The sequence below is a fragment of the Calypte anna genome, chromosome 27 (genome assembly GCF_003957555.1).
Source record: "Calypte anna isolate BGI_N300 chromosome 27, bCalAnn1_v1.p, whole genome shotgun sequence".
In the NCBI taxonomy this organism is placed as follows: Eukaryota; Metazoa; Chordata; class Aves; order Apodiformes; family Trochilidae; genus Calypte; species Calypte anna.
Genome location: NC_044272.1, coordinates 1845003 through 1866408, shown reverse-complemented (window position 1 = coordinate 1866408; position 21406 = coordinate 1845003). Strand labels below are relative to the sequence as shown.

The window sequence follows — 21406 nt, the reverse complement described above, 5'->3', positions numbered from 1 at the left end:
GGGCTGGCCTGGAGGGTTCCATGTCCTGTCCCTGATGGGCTGGGCTGGCCCAAGCACTGCTCAGTGCCAGAGCTGACTTCACTGTGTAGTTGCAGTGAGGCACCTCATCCCCTGCCAGGATCCAGCCCACATCTGGACAGGAATTGGTTCTCCAGGACTTTTCCAGCAATTCTGTCTTAGTGCTGGCCGGGCTCCTCCAGGCTGGATTTATTTAATATTTTTTGAAGTGTCACTTGTCCCATTACTGTTTGTCATCTGCCCCCCTCGCCCTCCTGGGGCTGCATGCTCCTGACCTTGGTCTGAATTCATGTGAAGTGCTGGAGGCCTCAGAGCACAGAGCCCAACTGTGCACTGGGGATGGATTTGCTGCTGAGGAGCCCAGCAATGTTTTTAGGGGAAAAAAAATAAAAATCCCAAACAAGGGAAGCTTGTTACTGAGCTGGCTGGAGACAGGGAGCGGCACAGAGCAGGACAGGGGGGGACCCTGGGGGCCAGCAGTGGGTCCCCCCCGGCAGCAGAGCCCTCTCATTGCACGCAAGAGCAGAGCCTATAAATATCCCAACTCCAAAATTTCAAGAAGTATTAGGAATTCTCCAGGCTTATTTTTGAGTGCTGTTACGAAAGGCTTGAGAGGATTAAAGTGCACCCAGATTAATCCATGCCCAGGCGGGCACAGGGTGTGGGAAGGGCAGCTCTGGCACCCCAGAGATGGAGTGCCAGGGGTTCATCAGGGCTCCTGGGGTCATTGCTCGTGTCCCAAAGCTGTGGTGGAGCTTGGAGGGGGGGGGGGCAGGAGGTGGATGCTCTGGCAGACCCAACTTTTCCAGCCCTCAGCTTGCCCTCACACCCCTGGCAGCATCCATGGGGCTGCAGATTTCCACAGCTCAATGTCAAATTTCTGTCCTCTCTGGTTTCCAGGGGAGGTAATTAGCAAACAGACATCATAGTGATTTAATAAGTGTGTCAAATTAACAAGCCAGCTGTGGCATAGGACACATGGGGCCTTCAGAGGAGCCTTCCATGGCAGGGGACGTGGCAAGAGGCCACGTGTGGTGGAGACACAGCAATGCCTGACCCAGCCTGGGGGACCAGCTGCTTATCCCATGGGATGAGGATCCCATGGGATCCCTCAGGGTTGCAGGCAGGGCAGGGTGCAGGCAGCTGCCTGTGCCCAGGTCATCAGGGCCAGTGTGAAGCCATGGCCCAGCACAGGGTCCCTGCATGGCATGTCACCTCCACATGGGGACAGCAATGGGGACAGGCACTGGCTTGTGACAAGTGTCAGCTGCATTGCTAATAAAAAGCTGGCCTGTTTGAATACTAATTAGTACATAAGGCACAAAACCTCTTCTGGCTGTGGATAGAGGTGAGGGCTGCTGGTTTGGGGAGGCTCATGTGGATGGGGGTGATGTGGGATGGTGGCCACCAGTGCTGGGCAGGGGGCTGCTGAGGGAGGAGGTGGGCTCTGCCTGTCACAGGGATGTCAAAATTCCTGCGTGCCTTCACCTGCTGACAAGGCATTGGAAAAAGGAGGATTTTTTTTAGAACATAAAACAAATAAAATTAGGTCTTCTGGTAAGGGATTAAATTGGTGCCCTCAGCTGTATTTATAGAAGGTTCAAAAGCAAATCTGTTCTCAGACTGAATAAATATTTTGCTCAGGCAAGCGAGATCTTCAGTTCATCTGTCTTGGAAAGACTTGAGTGAGAGGGGAATTGATTTTCTTCAGCTTGAACAAGGCAGGCGACTCTCAAGCCCAATAGATAGTGAAGTCCCATTATCAGCTAAAATGGAGAAGCAGCTGGGAAATTATTAAGGAGAGAGTGAAAGCAAAGGCACTTCAGGGAGGGGCAGTGCCCCTTCCCTTCTATCCCCCCATGGCTGAGCTGCCCCCTCGGGAGCTGCACTGGGGCTGTGTCAGTGCATTCCATGAGTGTTTGATGATGCTGGGTGACCATCAGCACCTCCCCAGGGAGACAGAAGCACCTGGAAGTGGTGTCACTGGTGTAGGGACCACCTGCCAATGGCCCTGTGCTGGGGAGGTGGCACAGAGGACCTGGAGGTGGCTGAGCTGGGATGGAGGCGGATCAGTGTGGGTCAGTGATGGTGTCAAGGATGTGGACCTCAACCTCTGCTCCTGCACTGACCAACCAGAGGGCTGGAAGTGCTGGGAGCTGGGATGGCACCACCAGGCATGGAGCTACCCAGCTCTGGCCCTGGCTCTCCAGCTTCAGCACTCAGGTGGCTGATGTGCTGCAGCTGCCCTGTCTGTAAAGATGAGAGGAAATTCATGAGACATCTTTGTGACCTGTCTCCAGCCCTCTGGGATGTGGCTCATTGTGTGGTCCTTGGGCTGCTGGCACAGCTGGGGCAGAGCCAATGCCCCTGTGCTGCTGCCGAGGGCACGGGAAGGGGTTTTCTCCAGCAGAATTTACTCTGTTCTGGCTTGTTTCACGGCAGAACTCCAGCTCAAAGAGCTTGTTAATTCAAACCGGCACCTTGTGTTTCCATCCATCACTTACTACCAAGACAAGAGCTTAGTGCTTTGCTCTTGACAAAAGCTGCTGCTGGGTCAGCTCCAGTGCAGCATGAACCTTGCCCGGGCCATAGTGCTCCCCTTTCCTTTGCCCAGGTCATACAGCAAAAACCCCAAACCTGTTAGAATTAAGAAAAAGCCAAAGCCCTCGGCAGCCTTGCCTGATTTGTTCTGGCAAAGCCTTTTTTTTATTATTTTTTTTCCAGAGGAGAACCATGCCTGCAAAAAGCTCCCCAGCCCCAGGTGGGCAGCGAGGTGCTGGGACACCCAGGGGGTGGCAGCGGTGGTGGTGCCGGTTCTGCAGTGGGAGCTCTGTCCGCCCCGTGCTAAAAAAAGCCACGAGATGAGCAAAATTATCCGCTGAGTCACTAATCATTCACCCACTGCTTTAGTCACCAGCTTTCCCACGCTGGGGGGACGTTGGCTGCTGAGGGGGCACAAACTGAATTGTAATCGCATTAAAGAGATGCGGCTGAAAGAAGTAAAGTGCTGCTGCTGCTGCTGCACACGCAGCTTCTGACACCGGATGGGTCACGGGGCTCTACGGCCACCGGAGGTGCTCAATTAACGACGCCTCCCTAATGAAACCATTGATTAATTAGTGCCGCGTCCTGTGGCGCCGAGGTGCGCTCCCTGCGGAGGCGGCGGAGCAGCTGCTGCCCGTGTCCTGTGACAGCCCAGGGTCACTGCGTCCTGGTCCCTGCCCTCTCTGCCCTTCTCCCAGCTCCTGCTTGGGGACAGGAGCTGTTTTCGGTGAGCAGTGGGAGCACCCCGTGCTCGGGAGGGGTGCTGGTGCTGGGAACTGTGGTCGGGTGACCATGGTGAAGGCAGGTCCTAGGTGCTAGGACCCAGGGGAACCAAACCAACCATTGCCTCAGCCAGAGGCTCTCATCCTTCAAGCAGAAAATCCTGTTGGAGAGCCAGGATTTGCCATGCTGCTTTCTCAAGTGTGTGACCTGCAAAGGGCTGAGCCAGGTCCATGAAGGTGTGAGGTGGGCTGTGGACAGGCACCAGGGGGTCCTGTTCTGGAGCTCAGCCTCACCTCTAGGGATGCCCCAGAGCAGGTATGTGATGCCCTTGCCTGGGCACTGCGTGGCATCTCCGGTGCCAATCTGCCTTGATGGGTGCTGCACCTGGCTGTCCCCACTGCTGCTGCCCTAAAACCTGCTCTAAGCCAGCTCTTCCCTCATCCCAGTGGGTGCTGGTGTGGGGAGGCTGGGCCAGGAGGTTCTGCTCAACCTCCACCCCAGCTGCTGATGCCTCTGGTCACCCCCGCGCCCACATGAAGAGCTCTTTTAGCCCAGTCCCCCCGCCGTGCCGGAGCCAGTGGCTGTGAAAGGGCCTGTCTTAGAGCAGGGAAGCACCATAAAGGGCCTATTTATGTGGCTGGCTCCTGGAGATGTTTTCAGACACAGCCCTCGCATGTTTTCATAGCAGCAACGCCTCTGCCGCTCGCCCGCTGCCAGGAGCCTCTCCTTCCCGTCCTCCACTGGCATCCCCACGCCTGGGGGCTGTGGTGGGTGCTGGACACAGCAAGGTGGGCACAGGGTGCAGGCACGGGTGCTGGGGGTGAGAGATGACCCTTTTGGAGCTCCCTATCTGCAGTACATTCTGCCCTCCGGTCCCACCTGCAGCCCCAGGGCAGCAGTGAGCTCTGGCTCAGGGGGGTTCCCATTGGGATGCTGGCCCTGGGGCAGCCCATAGGACTGTGCCTTGGCTGCCTCCCCCAGACCCATCTGTGAGGTGGCACCATGCCCACTCGTGAACATGCTCCAACCCTTGGCAGGGATGGGTTGTGCTGTCTGGCAGCCATGCCCCCCAGGGTCCAACCTGCCAGACCCTCTGCCTGGGCCACATTGCCACCACATTTCCTATCACCTGGGATTTGCTGGCTGTGTCTCAGGCCCTGCTGGAGGAACATCAGCTCCTAAGGGAATGTCCCTGCAGAACCAGCCTCTCCTCTAGCTGGGTTTTCCATGCTGCTCCTCCCTGTGTTTGCATGGAGCTGAGCAAGGTTTCTGGGTTCCTGTGGGCACCAAGATGCCCCAGGGCAGAGTGGGAAGGAAAACAAGCAAAACTTCAACATGTGCTGGGGGTGAGTCCCAGTCCCATCACTGGGGCCTCCTCCAGTGCCCGCCCAGCCCAAGGTGGGACCCAACTGTGGCTCTGCACACCCAGCCTGTGTCCATGGAAAGCAGGGAGACAAGCGACTTTTCATGAGTCTGTTCACGAATTCCTTCCAAACAGGAAAGCTGACCCACTAGAGCTCATTAAATAGCATTAATGTGCTGCCCAAATAAATATTAGAGCCACCACCTGTGCTGGCAACCAGCTCTTGCTGCCTTCTGCCCTTCTCGGACCAAAGGTTTCTCAGTTTAATTGGCTGCATGTGGTTCCCTCCTGACCCTGGCGACCTCTGCTACAGCAAAGGATGCTCACGCTGCAGCCAGGGGCTTCCTGTGCCTTCCTCCTGGTGCTGCAGGCAGAGGGGGTGAATCCCACCAGCTCCCAGGAGCCACAGGCTGCTGAGCTGCAGATAACCACAGAAAAGCAGCGTGGGGAGAGGAGGTGACTGATCCGGGCCACGCTTATCACTGAGCTGATTAAACCCGAGCTCTAAAACTCTTCTCTTTTTTCTGTTCTCTAGCCAGCGAGTGATGTAGAACTTCATTAGTGCATATCCAGGAGACACTGAAAGACCCGGACAATTAATTAGTGTCCTGTTTGATTTCCTGCCTGTCAGCACTGTCTGCCCAGTGGTTTTGCAGCTTTTCCAGGGGAGAGCTGAGCCTGGAGGCCAGTGCTGCTTCATCACTCTGTGACAGGTCCCTTGTGTCCCTGTTGCCCCTGGGGAACCCCTTGGTGGCAGCTCCTGGTCCTGCCACCGGTCTCAGGGGAGGAGGTTGGAGTGTGGTGCGACCCCTCGTCTGCAGGATCCCCCTGAGCTGGCTCCAAGGTGTTTTGCCTCCCTCAGCCCCATTCCTCCTGCTGACCCTACTGGCACAGCAGTGTCCCCTCTGTGCTGCCCTGAGCAGGGCTCAGAGGCCACTGGGATGGCTGATGCTCCACTTGCCCATGCAGTGCTCACCTCAGCTCCTGGATACTGATTGCTCTGCACAAAGGTTTTCTCCCAACTTTCTTTCTTTAGAAATGGTAAGCACAGCCTTTGATTTTGCTCTCCTTTTCCTTTCTTCCTTACCTCTCCCACCCCCATCTCAAATGAAGAAACCCTTTTGATGGTGCCAGGTTCAGACTGTAACAAGCATCTCTGTTCGTATCATGGGGTTGTCACCGTGATAACGTGACAACGCGTCTCCTTGTTGTCTCTCACAAAGTGAATTATTTCTTCCTCTCTTTCTTTATACCATCTGTGAGATAAATTACTCCTCCCAGTACTAGCAGATGGGCTTGTCAACCAGATGAGCACCCTTGAACCCTCAGATCAGACGCTGCCCAGCAGAGTGCTGGCCACCAGGGCTCAGCCAAGGCTACAGTAAAGTGTCTGTGTGGGGACTTGTCAGGCTGGCTTGAAAGCAAATTGCTTTGCCAATTTATTTTCTTTCCTGTGTATGAACATATTTTTCTTAAAGGAATGCTGTCACATTAAATAGGGAACTGCCAGCTGCAGACATTAAAAAATCATGGCTCGTCCCATTTTCCTTCCTCCCACTCTAAATTCGAAGAAAACAATAAATTTGGGATTCTTTTTACCTGTCATCTGCCTTTCACCTAGAGATGCTTTTTCAGGCTTTTTTCATCAGCTGGAAAGTTTGGGAGTGGTATTTCAGTCCTGGTGATTAAGATATGTGCAACATATGGTCAGGGAAGGCTCTGAGATCAGAAGGCAGAAGTAATGCAAAGTCTTAACTTTTCAGGACAAACAGCTTTCAGAACTATGCAGGGTCAGGAGGGCTCAGCTTATTTACTGCCCCCGAATGGCTGAGCTCACAGCAGGGGCTACTGAGCCTCCCCCAGGAGATTGGGTGTTTGATAACTCGTATTTTAATAAAGCACTGTGCTTGTTTTGATGGACTTGTCCAAAGCACTACATAGATTTGAACAGATCCCATTGCAAATATCTTTATTTGATACCCCTGCAATGACTGGATTTCAAATGTCACTTGCTTAGCAGTGTGAAATGTTTAATTTAGGCTGTAATACAGCAGCCTGCGAGAGCTCCAGCTTGAACTGGAGGGCTCCTGCCTTAACACCAGCTACCTGCAAATGTACTTGAAAGCCAATTTCTGCTCCGAAAACCTCCTGACCTGGATGTGGGAGTGAAGGGAGCCAAGAGGGAAGACCCTGCTTGTCTGTGCTGTGGGTCCATGCTGACACCCTGGCTCTCTGCTGTAAGTTGTTGTTGTGCTGGGTGTCCCTCACCACTGCTCTCCTGGGACATGGCGTGGCTGGGGGGACACAGCCACCAGCACCATGGTGCTCAGGGCCTCTGCTGGCCCAGCCTTTGGGGTGACAGCTCACCCCAAGAGTGGGTGCTGGGGTTGGGACTGCACTGGGTGGCTATGGGAGAGCTGCCTCGGGCACAGAATGGGCAGGGCTGGCAGCACCAGAGCCTGGTGGGTGCTGGGCTGCAGCTGCATCCTGCCAGGGCAGCTTGGCTCTTGGAAGCATCTTTTTGTCCCTAGGAACAAAATTTAAGAGCCTGACCAGGCTGCCCATCTTTACCTTCTCTCTTCACATGGCTGTAGCAGAAACCCAGCTGTAGGGACATTCAGCTGGGCTCTGCAGGGAGAGCAGGGCTGGCCAGGCTCTCTGGATTGGGACTTTTAATATTTTATGAGATAATCTTGTTCTGAGTCCTGCATATGTGGTAAAGCCTCTCCAGAATCTTGCTTGTGGCAGCTTCAGGGAGAAGTGAGAGGAGCACAAGGCACTGCTGGGGCTCAGATCCCTCCCTGAGCATGAAGTGTTTCTGTGGATTTTATTTTCCAAGAGAAAATTGTTGCAGCAAGTTCAGCAAAGGCCAGGATAGAGTTTGCCTCGAGCAGCATGGGAGGGAGAGAACAGTTGGGGAAGTCCAGCACCAGCAAAGCCGTGCTACATGCAGTGTCACTGCCCTGTGCCTGGAGGAGATGCTGCCATCTCACAGGGATTTGGGGGGAAAAAAAAAAAAAAGCACCCCTGTTTGTAGTGGCTAGGAAGAGCCAGGGGGGAGCAGCTGGGCCAAGACTTGCCCTGTGACTGCATCGGGTTGCACTCCTTGAGTCTATTTTAAGAGGTGAAGGGCCAGGGCTGTCACCTGCCCCATCCCTTGGCTGGCGCCGCCCGGCACGGACGCTGTGACATCCCCACCTTCACCCCAGAGCTCAGCTGAGCTGCCTTTATTCCTCTTCTGCCATAACACTTTGGGTCCCCACCTCACCCCTTCCACCCTGGGCCCTGGTGCTCTGCTCACCTGTGTCCTCCAGGAGCCCTGAGCCCTCCTTGTGCTTTGGCATCGCTCGGTGCCGGGGGCTGTGCCAAGGGCAGGAGGAGGCTGAGCTCACCGTGGGGCTGCGGAAAGTGGCTCTGCCCTCATCGTTGTGCTGATCACAAGAAACCTGAAGGATTGTGGGATCCTGCCAGCCCTATGCTGAGCACTCCTCAGCTGGCAGGACACGGAGGGGCTGGGGGAGGAACAGCAGTCGGTCAGGGTGATGAATTGCTGGTGCCTCGACTTTTCCTCTCCTGCTGGTCCCTTACTGCACTAACATTTACAGCTGAACCCACAGGTGCAAAGTGTCAGACCCTCCCTCCCTGCCTGCCTTCTCTTTGCTTTTTGCTCTGCTGGTGTGTGAGAAGGTGGGTCCCTGCCGGGGGCTGCCAGGAGCCCACACACCCTCCCGGGGTGGAAGGGGACCCGGCTGTGGGACATGCCCAGGACAGGGAGCTCGCCAGGCCCAGCTCATTTATCATCCCCAAAAGATCCAGCCCGTGCTCTGCCACCGCTGTTGCTCTCTCGTTACCCTGCTCTGCCCTTTCCGTCCCTGCTGATACCAATTTATCAACTTGTTACCAACGTGGCATTAGAAGCCGGGGGACTGCGAGGTCCTGGGTGTGAGCTGAGGCACGGCCCAGCTTTGGGATCCTGGGGCAGGTTCTGTGCCCCTCTGCAGGGAGTAGCGTTGTTCCCTCTGCCGCGTCCCCTGCGGGTCGGGTTTTCGCTGTCCTGTAAGTTGTTGTTGCGGTGGGAGCAGGGCTGAGATGTGCTGATTCAGGGGACACGCAGCCCTGCGGTGTTAATGAGCTCTGTGCCAACGAGAGGACAGGAGCACGGTGTGCCTGTGCAGTGCCCTCTGCGTGCCCGGGTGTCCTGCTGCCCCACCAGTGCTTGGGAGCAGGACTGGGGGGTGGGGAATCCAAGGGTGAGAGCCAGCGTTTGGGGCATGGTCTGAGGATGGGCTGAGCCCCCTGCGTGCCTTGGTCCCACCATGCAGCTCTCAGCTCTTGGGGGGACTGGCTCACATTATTCCTTGCTCTGGGTGGTTTATGCACGCACCCTAAAACATGCCTCGTCCCAGCATGAATGCATCAGATGGTGGGGCTTGAGGGGGCACAAGGGTTTGGTGCCTTCTTATGAAGTGCTGAATGTGATGCAGGCATGGCCAGTGCCCTGGGACATCAGTGCTCAGTTCTTACCCCGGGGACACTGGAGCATCTTTTGATGTTGTAGCAGGGGTCACCTTGACCCCCCCCCCCCCCACCCTGGGGCAGAGCACCCCTGAGCTTGCGATCCCTTTCCCACCCCTCTGCCAGAGGCCGGTGCTTCTGAATGAAGCCACCACGGGGAATTTTCTGGTCCCGACCTTGGAGGCAGCCCGGGGAGCTCCCCTGTCCCCTCTGTGCCCGGCAGAGCCGCTGTCAGGTGCGTTCGCCCCCTCCGGGCTGGGGGCAGCTCCAGCGCAGCCTCTTGCCAGCTGGCACCCGCTCCCCCCGTGACGCTCGGGGCTTTTTGGGAAGTTGCTGAACAACAGCACCCAGCTCTGCTCAGCCCGGAGCCTGCTGATGAGAGCTGATTTAGCGGAGATCAAACTGCGTTTCAAGAGCTCCTTGAAATAGCAGACAAGTGTCGGGCACCCTGCGGGTTGCAGTGCGGGCCGGGCACACAGGCAGGAGCCACCCCGAGGCTGCCGAGGGCCGGGCTGGGGGGTCCCTGTGCCAGAGACCAGGTAAGAGCTGGGCTGTGAGCACCGAGTGCTGCCTCTGAGCATAAATAAATGGGTGATTTGGAAACGGACTGTGCCAGCGGCAAGAGGTCTGTGCTGTGGCAAGATGGTGAAGTTGCCCCGCATGCCAGCTGGGGGATTTGGGGCTCTGGAGGGGGGACACAGCTGGGGTACCCATTGCAAATGCCTGGCTGGCCTCTGTGTGAGGCTCAGGAAGCTGCTCCAGGACTCCAGATTCCCTTTTGCTGTGATTTCCCCCCCCAAGCACGGAAGAAAAGTTGGGTAATTTGTGCGCTCAGGGTGATTTTAATGGGCAGACACTGCCAGCTCCAAGAGCAGATTCCAGCAGGAAAGTGCAAACTGAGGCAGTGATGAGCTGCAGAGATCAGAGTTGGGCTGGGGAAGGGTTTGTGGCATTTTCTGGGGATTGTGTCAAATGCAACCCAGGCCGCTGCAAGTAAGGTTTTTGCTTGAAGGGTTTAAGTGAGTTTTGTGACAGCTGTTGGTGGTGACTTTCTTATGAATTCTTTTGCTTCTGTTGCTTTATTTACTGTTTCATGCACTAAGGAAAGTGGATTCCGTGTTATGGAATCGTGTGAACTCAAATCAGATTTTCTTCTTTTAGATTTCTTGCTATCTTAGCAAGTTCATCCAAACTTTAGGTTCAGGTGGTGTTTTCCCTGATACCACGTTGTTGAATGGGGTAGAACTCTAGTTTAGCAGTTTTGATTCCACTTGAGTTCCTTGAAAAATGTGGTTTTACTTGGTTCTGCTGCCTCCCTTCTAGCCAGGGATGCTCTCTGGAAAGCAGATGAGTTCTGCTGCTGTGCACCCTCTAGAAAGCAGAGTGTTTCTCATTCCAGATATTTAATGACTGGATTTTAAATTCTCTGTAAATTTTGTCAGTGTTTTACAGTCTTTTGCAGCATGTTTATGGTGTTATTTAAAAAAAAAGAAAAAAAAAAAGAAAAAAAAAAAAAGGGGAGGGAGAGACCTGAGGTTATGGGTTGCTGTACAAGGTCATAAACTTGACCTTAACATAATGATCTGGCTGTGCAGCCCTGCCTGCCCAACAGCAGCTGTGGTGCTGATAACAGCCTGGCCATGGGGACATGGGGACTAACAGGGATGAGGGAACAGCAGTCCCAGAATCAACTTGTTCTGAGTGACTGTCAACAATAAAAGCAGTGAGAACAAGAGGGGAAAAGCTCCCCTGGACTTGGAGATGGGAGATGCAGTCCTGTGCTGGCATTGTGTGTCTTCAGGGTGTCCCCCAGCTCAGAAACCAGTGTCCAACAGGGCCAGGGGCTTGCTGGGTGGGCAGCATGTCCTGGAGATGCCACATGGTGGGAGGATGAGTGCTTTGACGGTGCATTCGCCACGGTGGTGACACCCAAGCTTCTTTGACCTTCTTTTATTTCAGAGAGATTTGGCCATCTGTCAGGGAGCTTTTCGCACCTAGCAGGACCCTTTGGCCCTGCTTGGCCCATGGTGAGGCCAGTGCTGTCCTTGGTGGCTCCCAGCAAAGGGCAGCAGAAAGTGCAGGTAGCAAAGGGTCATCCCAGGCCTGGGGAGATGTCCTTGCTGATGCTCAGCTGGACACGCTTCACTGTTCCTCAGTTTCCCTCCTGTGAAAGTAGGCAACAGGCCCTCCCCCCAAGATCCTCAATGTTTCGCTGAAAAGGTGAAATCTGCCTAAAAGTAGCTGCTGTTCAGGGATCTGCAGGGATCCCCAGAGATGTAGTGACCCGTCCCAGCCACGAGTCACACAACTCACCCTCCTGACACCTGAGAAACCCAGCAGGAGCAGCAGTAATGAAGTGAATGAGACAAGCGTGCGTGCAGCTCAGACAGACCTTTCCAACAGGGCAACAGGAGCAGGGCTTGGAGCCCCAGGCTAATCAAAGCAACAGCAGTTCCTTTTTTTAAGACAAGGGGAGACTTTTGGGATACTTTGTCCACATAATGTTCCAATTTTAGCTCTGCGTCCCAGGATGTAATTGCATTAAAAATACCCGGGAGGGGGAGGATGCCAAGGACACCCAGGGACCTCCCCCCCAGTGCCTGTCCCGCTGCCTCCCTCAGGCCCGTTTCACATTCCTGATGCCGATCGTCGCCCAGATCTGCTTTCCAGCTGCTCTGCTAATGGTTATTCTGGTAAAGGCCTTTTCCCCGGGGTCCCATGGGACCCTCTTGCCCATCCAAATGCAATTTGGGCATCAATTGCTGTGAGTTTTGAAGAGTGACCACAAATGACGTGTTCAGCTGGACAGGGCAGCTCTGGTGCTGAGCTCCTCACTCCTGGTGCAGTTGGCTCCATCCTGCAGCTCTGCCAGCCCCAAGTGTGCCAAAGCTGGGAGGTTTCAGTAGAAAAATGTCAGCTGTTTCATTTTCGGGTTTGCAAATAAAAGGGCCATGTATTTTCTTTCATTTTTATTGAAATGTGAAGCTGCAGCCTCGGGAACAATCCCAAGGTCTCCAGAGAGGGTGCAGAGTTAACAGGGACCAGATAAACTGAGTTCAAGCCCCTAAATCCTTTAGCTGAAAAGTGGATTTACTGATTTTTAATATAACCTCCTCTTAGTGATACTGCTTAGTATTCTAGCTGGTGAAGGAGTGGAAAGATCTTCTTGCTGACATTTTTGGCTAATCGTGCAATAATTTAGGCTGGTGGTTGGTCCAACCTTCTGCCTGATGCTCTGCTCATGTTGGAGCACATTGGGCAGGTCCTGCTCCATCCCTGGCAGAAATTCCTTCAGGAGATGGTGATGAGTGCTGCGGAGGACGCAGAGTGGGAAGGTCCCCGGGGCTGGCCCCGGGATGGCTCGGGGCAGCCTGGGCCACCCTTCAAGGTCCCGGCTTTTGCCTCCGGCTCAGTCAGCGGCTGGAGGGAAAACTTTCCGCTGCTTTCACTACATCCAGCGTTTTAGGGAGACGCTTCTTGTCACCTCTAGGGAGCTGGAAGGATCCAGACGGGCGTGGCTCCTGGGTGATGCTAAAATCCCCAGGCTTGGCTTTTCTGGAGCTTCCCCACTGAAGGGGCCCCCCCGACCTCCACCCCGGTTGACCCTCGGGCGGGTCCCGGCACGGAGCGTGTCCGCCCCCGTGGGGCCGCGTCCGGGGCTGCAGCGCCCGGAGCTCTCCCGGTCCCCCCGCCAGGAACCGGTGCCTCAGGTTTGCTGCTCCTCTGCTCTGCAGCAAAACCTCTGGCTGTGCGGCGCCCGGCTCCCCCATCTCTCTGCTGGGGATCCAGGGGTGCTTCCTAGGGATCTCGAGGTGCAATGGGTGCTCCTTGGGGAGAAATTACAGAACTTGTCCTGGAGAAGAGCCCACGGGAGCTCAGCCCATCACCTCCTGAAGCAGCACGGGTAGGGGGGCTGAGAAGTTCGAGGTGTCTGAGGAGATGTGAGGGGCTCCCATCATCAGGACCAGTAGGGTGAGGCTGCTGGGTGGGGTTTACCAGGATGGTGCTGCACGGAGATGGGCAGGGGGGGGCAGTGCCTGCACAGCCCTTCCCGAGAATGCCAGGAACATCTCTGCAGTGCACTTTTAGGGCCTATCTGGCTACCACAGATGCCCCTGTCCTGCTCCTGGCTCCTCGGGGTCTCAGTCCAATGTGTCTGTGTGTATCTGTAAGCAGCAGCTGCCTGCTCTGCGGTGGTAACTGGATCACAGGGCTTGGGTGACCTTCCCACATCTCCAGGGCTCAGCTCTTGATGTCCACCAGCTCCTGGTCTGGGGTCACTCCCCTGGAGCTGGGTGGTGGAGACAGAGAGTCTGCAAGTCTAGGGATGTTCCCAGCTGACCCCAACCCCTTCATGGAGAGCTCTTCCCTGAGGTGTCCCTATGTGGGTCTGATGCATGTTAGCTCAATAGAGCCCCATGTTCAGTAGAGGAGCCAACCTGGCACAGGCAGGACAGTCCTGGTGGCTCCAGGTGTGGGTGCCAGGGCCCTTCCTGCTGCAGTGAGGCCAGGCCATGGGAAACAGAACTGTACACAGGTCCTGCCTGCTGACTGTCTTGCCTGCAGGGAGATGTTGGTCACCACCCAGCTTGGGCCAATTTACAGGGCTGTCCAGGAGTGAACAGAAAAGATTTAACTGACACAAGGGGTGCTAGAAACTTGGAAGAAGTGGGTTGTTCCCTGCTCCAGAACTAACCTCTTGGGACTGCTGCTGCTCATGTCTTCTTACCTAATGCAACTCCTTGCAGAGATTCAAATGCTGCTGCTCTTGCTCAGAGAGGCCCCCAGATCCAGGCAGTCTGAGCAAGCCTTATGTGTGGGACCTGCACTGGGGTTTCTTGCCTTGCCTGGCCCCTTGTGCTGGTCCCCCTGTCCTCACAGCGGGTCTGTCCTTCCTCCCGCAGGCATGAAGCGACCCCTGAGCCCATCCCACCACCCTGAGACGGGGGTGAGGCTGGTGGAGGTGGGCAGCTGCCCACCCAGCCAACCCGAGCAGCGCATGAAGCGGGAAAAGAAGCACCAATCGTTCACACTCTGTGAGGTCTGCAACATCCAGCTCAACTCAGCTGCACAGGCACAGATCCACTACAATGGCAAGTCCCACCAGAAGCGCCTCAAGCAGCTCAACAAGGGGAAGATGCCAGCAGCCCAAGGTAGGAGCCCATTTGTCCAGGACGAGGTTGCCCCAAGGCTGCCCTTGGTCTGGGACAGCTGCTCCGCTGGGCTTAGTGTGCTGGAGTCACGGGATGTTGAGGAATGCAGTGTTGTGTCCTTGGCATCTGTCACTTGTTGGTCTGCCTGAGCACCGGGGGCTTCTCACACACTGTCCCTGCTGTTCCTTAAGTGGTTTTGGGGCCTGAGAGCCCCCGGTGCTGCACTGGGTGTTTGGGCACCTGTGGGTCCTGTTTGTATACAAGTGCAGTTGCTGGAACTCTGTGTCTTCTTGAGCATCTTCCTGGGCTTCTGTAGATGAGCCATGCAGGTGGAATGAGCACATCCAGAGAGTGCAGAGGATGTTGATGTCTGTGTTGTTGGCTACCTGCTCTCTGGGAGTGGCTGACTCAGTACCAGCCCTCCTTCCCTGGGGTCAGGAGAATGCTCGTCCCAGCAAACCCAGAGGACTGGCAGTGCCAGGGACCTGCTGCGGTGCCCTGGCCTTGGCAGAGTCCTAGAGCCCAGCCCGTATAAATGCCTCCTCCTGCTAAAGACAGGGCAGCACTGGAGCCATAAATTCCTTGAATGGCAGTGGTCATCTGGATGCCAGATCCTGCCCTGCCTGGTGGTGGTTTTGCTTGAGCCACGTCTGGGGCATGCAGAGGAGCTGGTCTGTTTATCATTCTTACTGACAGGTGGAAATATCGCCTGCTATTTTAATGGGAACAGGGCTCATAAATTCCAGTCTGCAGCTTCCAGATTCTATCCTGGACCTGGTTGTGGCTCCACGGGAGGCTGTCCAGGGATGTGTTCGTTTCCTACTGAGTCAAAGAATCTCAGAGCATGCAAGTGTGTGCTTTGTACCCTGGCCCCTGCCAGCATCCAAGGCTCTAGCAGGTGGGCACAGGCCTCAGGGCTTTGCTGCACCCTCAGCCTGGCACAGGGTTTGCTCTGCCGTTCAAGCTGAATTTGGCTTCTGCTTGTGCAGGGCTGTGATTTGCCTATGTGAGGAAATGGCAGAGGCATCTGTTCCCCTTGCCTCCTTGTCCCAGTGTCCCCACACTGCTGGGGGAGTGCTGCCCACTCAGCACGATGCTCTCGCTGCAGCTGACCTTCTCCCCAGGCTTTTGGGGGAAAAATGTAATTTCCAGCTTTGTCACAGGGAACCTTTCTCAGCCTCCTGAGGCATGAGCTTGGGGAACACGTGGCTGTGAATGACAGATTAGGGCCAGGAACCAGCTGACGCGACGCCTGTGTCCCCTCCACGCCGGTCACCAAGCGTGGGGAGGTGATTTCTGAAGACACTGGGTTACATGAACTGATTGAGTTGGACAAAGAGGGCATGTTCCTCTGAGCTGGAACCTCTTTCTCACAGTGACATCCACAGCTACAGCAAAACCCTGTTTCCCCTCTGGCTTCTCCCATCAGTTGTTCCTGCGGAGCCTGCAACCACTCTCATTTCACAGAGCAAAGCTGGGGAGTGACTTGGCTGGCAAGCAGATGAGATAATCAGTATCATTACAATTTATTAGCTCTGTGCCTGAAAGACCTCCAACTTAAAACAAATTATTGTTCGTTAGGCGTTTTCTTGCAAGGCAAATCATAGATTTCTGTTGTTTCACATTGAATTGCAGTGCAGCAGCAATTAATATGGGCTGTCCACGGATGAAAGATGTTTTCCTCTTGCAGATGCCAGTTCGAATCCAACTGGGTCAAGAGTGATTTAATTACTGCCTGTGATTTTTCAAGGGTGCCCAAATGAGCTCAGTTTGCTCCCGGTATCCTCGTGCTCCCGCAGCCGGGAGCAGGACCCCCCACCCCACATTTCTGGTGCTGCACGGGCAGAAAAAGCCGGTGCTGCCCCAAACCGGGGAGCAGAGGCTGCAGGCATGGCTTTTAGCGACGCTGCAAACTGTTGGGTGAAGGCAGGGGAAAAGGGACCTGCGTTTGCTGCTTCCTTTTGTCCCCCGGGGTGACCCTGGGGGGCGCCCATCGCGGGATGGGCTGAGCTCCAGCGTCTCAGGGTTTTTACTCCTTTTGCTTCCTTGTTCACTGCTACCAAAAAAAGGCTCTTCCGACGGTGTCCCAAAAAAGTCTCAGGATGTGAAGAGCAGCTTGCGGTCCCCAATTGCCGGAGCAGGCGTGCGGTGGCCCTGTCAGCTCACATCTCGCTCAGACACGGAGGGGGCAGCAGGAGCCCTCTCGCCCTCGGGCAGATCCGGGCTTGCAGGGGGTCGAACCGCCCTGGGCCGGAGCGGTGGGGACAAGGAAACCCTGCCCAGGTGGCTCTTCTGCCGGGAATGTCTGTGTGAGTCCTGAGCCACCCTCGAACAACCTTTGCCGGAGCTGGGGGCAGGTAGGCTCCCACCCAAAGCCAAGACCGGGAGGGCAGAGTTGGGACAACAGCCCCGAGCCAGCTGTGTCCCGGTGCCAAGCGTATCCTGAGCTCTTCCTCAGCTCCACTTGCCCCAGTGCCCGGACCCTCTCGGGGCTGCCCGGTGCTGTCCCCACCCGCTGTGGAGCAGCGGCTTCTCGCAAAGGGGACGGTCCCCGTTTCCCCAATTATCCGCTGCAGCCTCTGTCCGTGCGCGTTTGCAGAGCAGGAAGGTTTGAGATGAGCAGAGAAATCGCTGTGACAGCTTCAGCATCGCTGGGTCTGGGCGCCCGGGAGGGGATATGGGAACGCCCTGGGATCCTGTTCTGCCTCGGGAGGGGCCGGGGGGAGTTATTCTGCTCCAAGATCCTGCTCCCTGTGCTGCCTCCTGCCTCTTCCCCCCAGCTCCGCTGCTCTCCGCTGACGGAGCAGCTGTTAATTACCAACAAAATAAGGGCCGATCTCTCTCTCTCTCTCTCTCTCTCTCTTTTTTTTTTTTTTTTTTTTTTTTTTCCCTCTTTTTTCTTTTTTCTTTTTTTCTTTTTTTTCCTTTTTTCCCCCAGTTTCATGTTACGCACGGAATCCTGTAATTGCCTTTAATAAACTGAGAGATGCTCAGTGGCTCTTTGTCTGCAGTAACATCCAATGTATTGATTAAGTAATAGCCAAAAATGCAGTATTATCTTCGAATCGGGAACTAATTGGGGTGCAGCGGACGCGTTGCTGGCTGGGCCGGGGCTGGACCCCCTCGAAGGGCGAGGTGGCAAGGGGCCCGGTGACCAGCCTGGGCCGGGAGCTGAGCCCGAACCTCCCGGAACATGGGTGCAGCATCGGGCTCTCCTCAGCTCCAGAGCAGCACCTCGGCGCCCACCCTGAAGGTTAAAGGGTCTTTAATGTCCAGCAGTGACAGATACGGTGTTGATCGGTGACCTCTTGGCCGAGCAGCGACGGGGTTCATCTTTTAAGCTTTTGCAAATTTAGTGAAGGACAAGCACACGGAGTCCTCCTGCTCGGTTGGCCTCGGCTGCTCCCTTCTGCAGCGAGCAAAGATGATTAAAAATAGCGTTTCAGATCAGAATTGAATAACCCGGAATCTCAGTGGGTTGTTGTTTTTTTTTTTCCTTTTTTTCATGTCTTAAAGATGTTTCCTGGGATCTTGTGTCACTTGAAGAAGTGCAGTGTGTAACTGCACGTTTTCCTTCCCTCAGCTTATTCCCAGGCTTCCTCCCTCAAGGGTCTTGGTGGGGTCGGGTGCTGCACAGAGCCCCCCGGGGGGGGGGGGAAGGGGAGAGATTCACCCCCGTCAACAGGAATTGGCAGAAAAATCTCTGTTCCATTAAATGAAGTATTGGTACCGGTTTGGGTTGGGACGGGAGGGTCCGTGGGCTGCGTGCGAAAGGCGCCGTGAGATGCCAAACCCTCTCGTGGCACGGCAGCCTTGTGCCATCCCATTAATCTGGGGACAACTGCTCCCAGTTAAATCCTCCGAAAATACCCCATTAACTTCCTCTCCCTCTGAAAAGCCCATCTATTCGGTTTATCGTGGATTAATGACTGTATCACAATTAATCCCTGGTTTTATTGAGTCGGTAACTTCAAATAAAAAATAAATTTATTAGCTACTAACTTGTGCTAGAAAGATTTTCTTGACGCGGTGCCTCCCCCTCAGGGCACTGCCCATCCTCTGCACTCTCACTTCTGTCCAGAGGCTTCAGGGATTTTATATTTCCTGACACACAGATTCTAAAAAGAGCCTTAAAATTGAAACTCTCAGCTAAAAAAAAAAAATAAAAAAATAATGGCTGCTGGGCTTGACTTGTGCAAGTGCAGAGCAGAGCAAGCAGAAGTTAACACAGATAACATCCAGCAGGTATAATCTTGGGGTGAGCTGGCAGCCGGGTGCCCGGGCTGCGAAGAGAGCTGCGGTTCCTTGCTGTATTGAGGGAAAGAGGAGCGGGGGATCTCAGAGAAACCGTGTCCGAGAGGTCGAGAGGTGCCAGGGCAGAGGGTGAAGGTGGAAACGTCGTGTGGAGGGAGGGACGGGGTCATTTTGAAGGGGAGACCTGGGCAGCGGCTGCAGCAAATGCTGGAGCCTGGCGCTGGGCTCCGTGCCAGCCCCTGGATCGTCTCCAGGTGTGAAACATCCCTGACCTTCACCAGTGCTTCTCAGGGGAGGGATGCTGCTGGCGATTTTTCCCCAAATCAGGAGGAAATTGCCTCCCGTTATTATTTTTAAGCACTGTGTTTTGTGAGCCGGTTGTCTTTAAATCTTGGATTTTGCTGGAATTTTCTTCCATTTGCTCTCAAGTTGCAACAATGGCATTTTAGGGCCACTTAGCTCAGGGACGCGCTACACGTGATCTTCATTAGAAGTGGATTAAGAGCAAACGGGAACACGCAGCTGTGGAATATTTCACAGTTTCCCATGTCGCATCAGCTCAGCAAATTTGGAAGCGGAAAGTCTGGGACTTATTTTAAGTAGAGAAGAAAGGGTAAAAGCGGCAGTTAACCACCAGCGTGTCTCAGCTCGTTCGCGGCCGCCGACCCCCATGCCCGAGGGGCCCTGAGGTGCTGGGGCATCCTGCTGGGGGGAAGGGGGAGCTGGGCTGTGCCCCCCCCAGGGCTCGGGTGCTGCTCTGTCCCTCGCACAAAGGTACACTTGGTCCTTAAACGTCCCTAGGGAGAGGTGAGCACACGCGGGACATCAGTGGCCCCGTGGGGTGGTTCTCGGAGCCGGGGGCTGTCCCACTCCGGCAGAGGAGGAAGGTGAAGCACCCCGGGGGTGCTGGGTGGAGCGGGTCCCAAAGGGCACCAAGGGTGAAGGATGGGGGGCACCGAGGCACAGCATTGGGGAAGTGATTTGTCCGGGGTCTCGATAGAACCGCTCTGTGCTTCCCTGCAGGTTTGTGCACACGCGTGTGCTGCTCTGGCACAGTGAAGGGGAGGTGGTGGTGAGTTTGGAAAAAAAAAAAAAGAGAAAAAAGAAATAGGCAGTCGGGGAGGAAGGCAGGACTGAGCTGGATAAGCGCGAGCAGAGGTTTGTGGGTAGTGTAAAGCTGTCACTGTGATTTAGGGCCTGCTGGTTAAACTGTTTTATGTTCGCAGACAGTAAGTCGTAAGCAATATAAAAATTTCTATGAAGAGATGATCTCCTCTCGTCACGCTCTCTGCCATCCTTCCCCGAGTGATCTCTCCTCTTCATAACCCCTCGGTGACACGGAGCGGTTGGGTGGAGGGAGAAAACCGGGTTCTGGCCATTGAGAAACGGGGGTGACCGGAGCCCGGGGTTGGGTTTGTGCCCTGGGGGGGAGCAAGGGGCGGGGGGGTCGCAGTCGGGATGCTCAGCTGATCCTGCTGAGGATAGAGTGAGGAAAAGACGAGTGGGTTGGACACGAGTGACTGGCTTCTGCACGGCCTTGCTAGCATCAGCATAGGGACCGGTTGTCTTTGCCCCGCAGACCCCCACCCAGAGCTGCAGCCCCCTCTCCCCGGGGGGGGGCAAGGGGTGGTTATTATCGTCTGTCGGAGTTGAACTGTGCCTGGCTGCATCGCCCTAAATTAGGTTTCCTTCCTTTCCTTGCCTCCGAGTTGTCGCTGCTTTTTGGAACTTTGCACACAATGCTGCTCCAGTTCACCTCTGATATTTTCTGCAGCCACAGATTTATGAGTAATAGTTTCATTTATTTTACCCTCGCCGTGTCAGCAGGAGCGCCTGGGCTTGCTCAGTCCCTGCAGCACATGTGTGTGTGTCCCCGTGATGCCCTGCAGGGTCCTCAGGTCTCTGCAGGTCCCGAGGACCACCCTACCCCCCCAAAGGAGCACGGATCGGATCCACCATCACCCCCCGGCTAAGGGAGCAAGAAGATTTTGGGTAGCTGGTTGCCCCCAGCTGAGCCAGTGTAGAGGCTCAACCCCCCCAAAAAATCTGCACGAGGCCCCAGGGAACTTCATGGAAAATGGGAAATGCTTTTCAGGTGAGGGAGGAAGGCAGCAGCCCCGGGGGCGAGATCAGGAGTTCAAACAAAGCCCCGGATTTGGGGTCTGGGCTCATCCAGGTGTTGAAGGGTTGCTTCGTGTGGCTGCAGGTGAAATCCTCTGCCCTGCTTCCAGGAGGGCCTCCTAAATTAGATGGAAAATATTACACTCTCTCTGAAACTATTTACAGGTGTAATTTCCACCCTTTCTCCAGATAATTAAATATTTTTAGGTCATCCAGTTTCTCCACCCTATTTGCAGACCTGTCCTGGATGCCTTCGTAATTAGACATCTCCTGGTGAAAGATGATTAATGGGGGGAGGATCACCCGCAACCCCGCCCGCGGCAGATCCTGGGCTTGTCCATGGGGCTCCCCTTGGAGGGTGGAAAAGGATGGAGCAGCCCCTGTTTCACCTGGGGACACAGTGGCTGTCCTCAGAGGTGACACCCAGGCAGCAGTTAGTGCGTTGTTAAAGGGTGAGAATTTTTAGAACACACATTTAAGCAGCTTTTTTGGTGAATTTTTACTAAACGAGGGGAAAATGATGTTTTAATGCCTTGCCTTGCAACAAAAAGGCCCTTAATGGAGTAGTTGCCATCACGGTTTAAAGCTGAGGCTTCGTGCAGGAGCTGGGATTAATGAAAGGGCAATATTGTTCTCTGCTCCCGAAACGAGGAAGATTAAAGTAGCACAGAAAAGAAAAGACAAGGAGTTTGGCTGTTATCGTGGTTCTTAGCAA

At 55.0% G+C, this 21406-nt stretch overlaps 1 protein-coding gene across 1 annotated transcript; it reads left to right on the top strand.

Moving 5' to 3' along the window:
• The first annotated feature begins 9670 nt into the window (after window positions 1-9670).
• LOC115599735 (zinc finger protein 385B-like) lies at window positions 9671-20566 on the top strand. The gene is made up of 5 exons (XM_030465729.1): window positions 9671-9702; window positions 14068-14316; window positions 17255-17338; window positions 19797-19799; window positions 20460-20566. Exons 2-5 carry the CDS (start codon window positions 14070-14072, stop codon window positions 20564-20566), a joined length of 441 nt encoding a protein of 146 aa, XP_030321589.1. The 5' UTR covers window positions 9671-9702; window positions 14068-14069.
• Window positions 20567-21406: the final 840 nt, after the last annotated feature.

Excerpts from the sequence above, each read along its gene's own strand:
- LOC115599735 (XM_030465729.1), top strand. The coding sequence starts at position 14,070 with ATGAAGCGACCCCTGAGCCCATCCCACCACCCTGAGACGGGGGTGAGG. Across the intron at positions 14,317-17,254 it reads GAAGATGCCAGCAGCCCAAG|TTTCATGTTACGCACGGAAT; the intron begins GTAGGAGCCCAT and ends TTTTTCCCCCAG.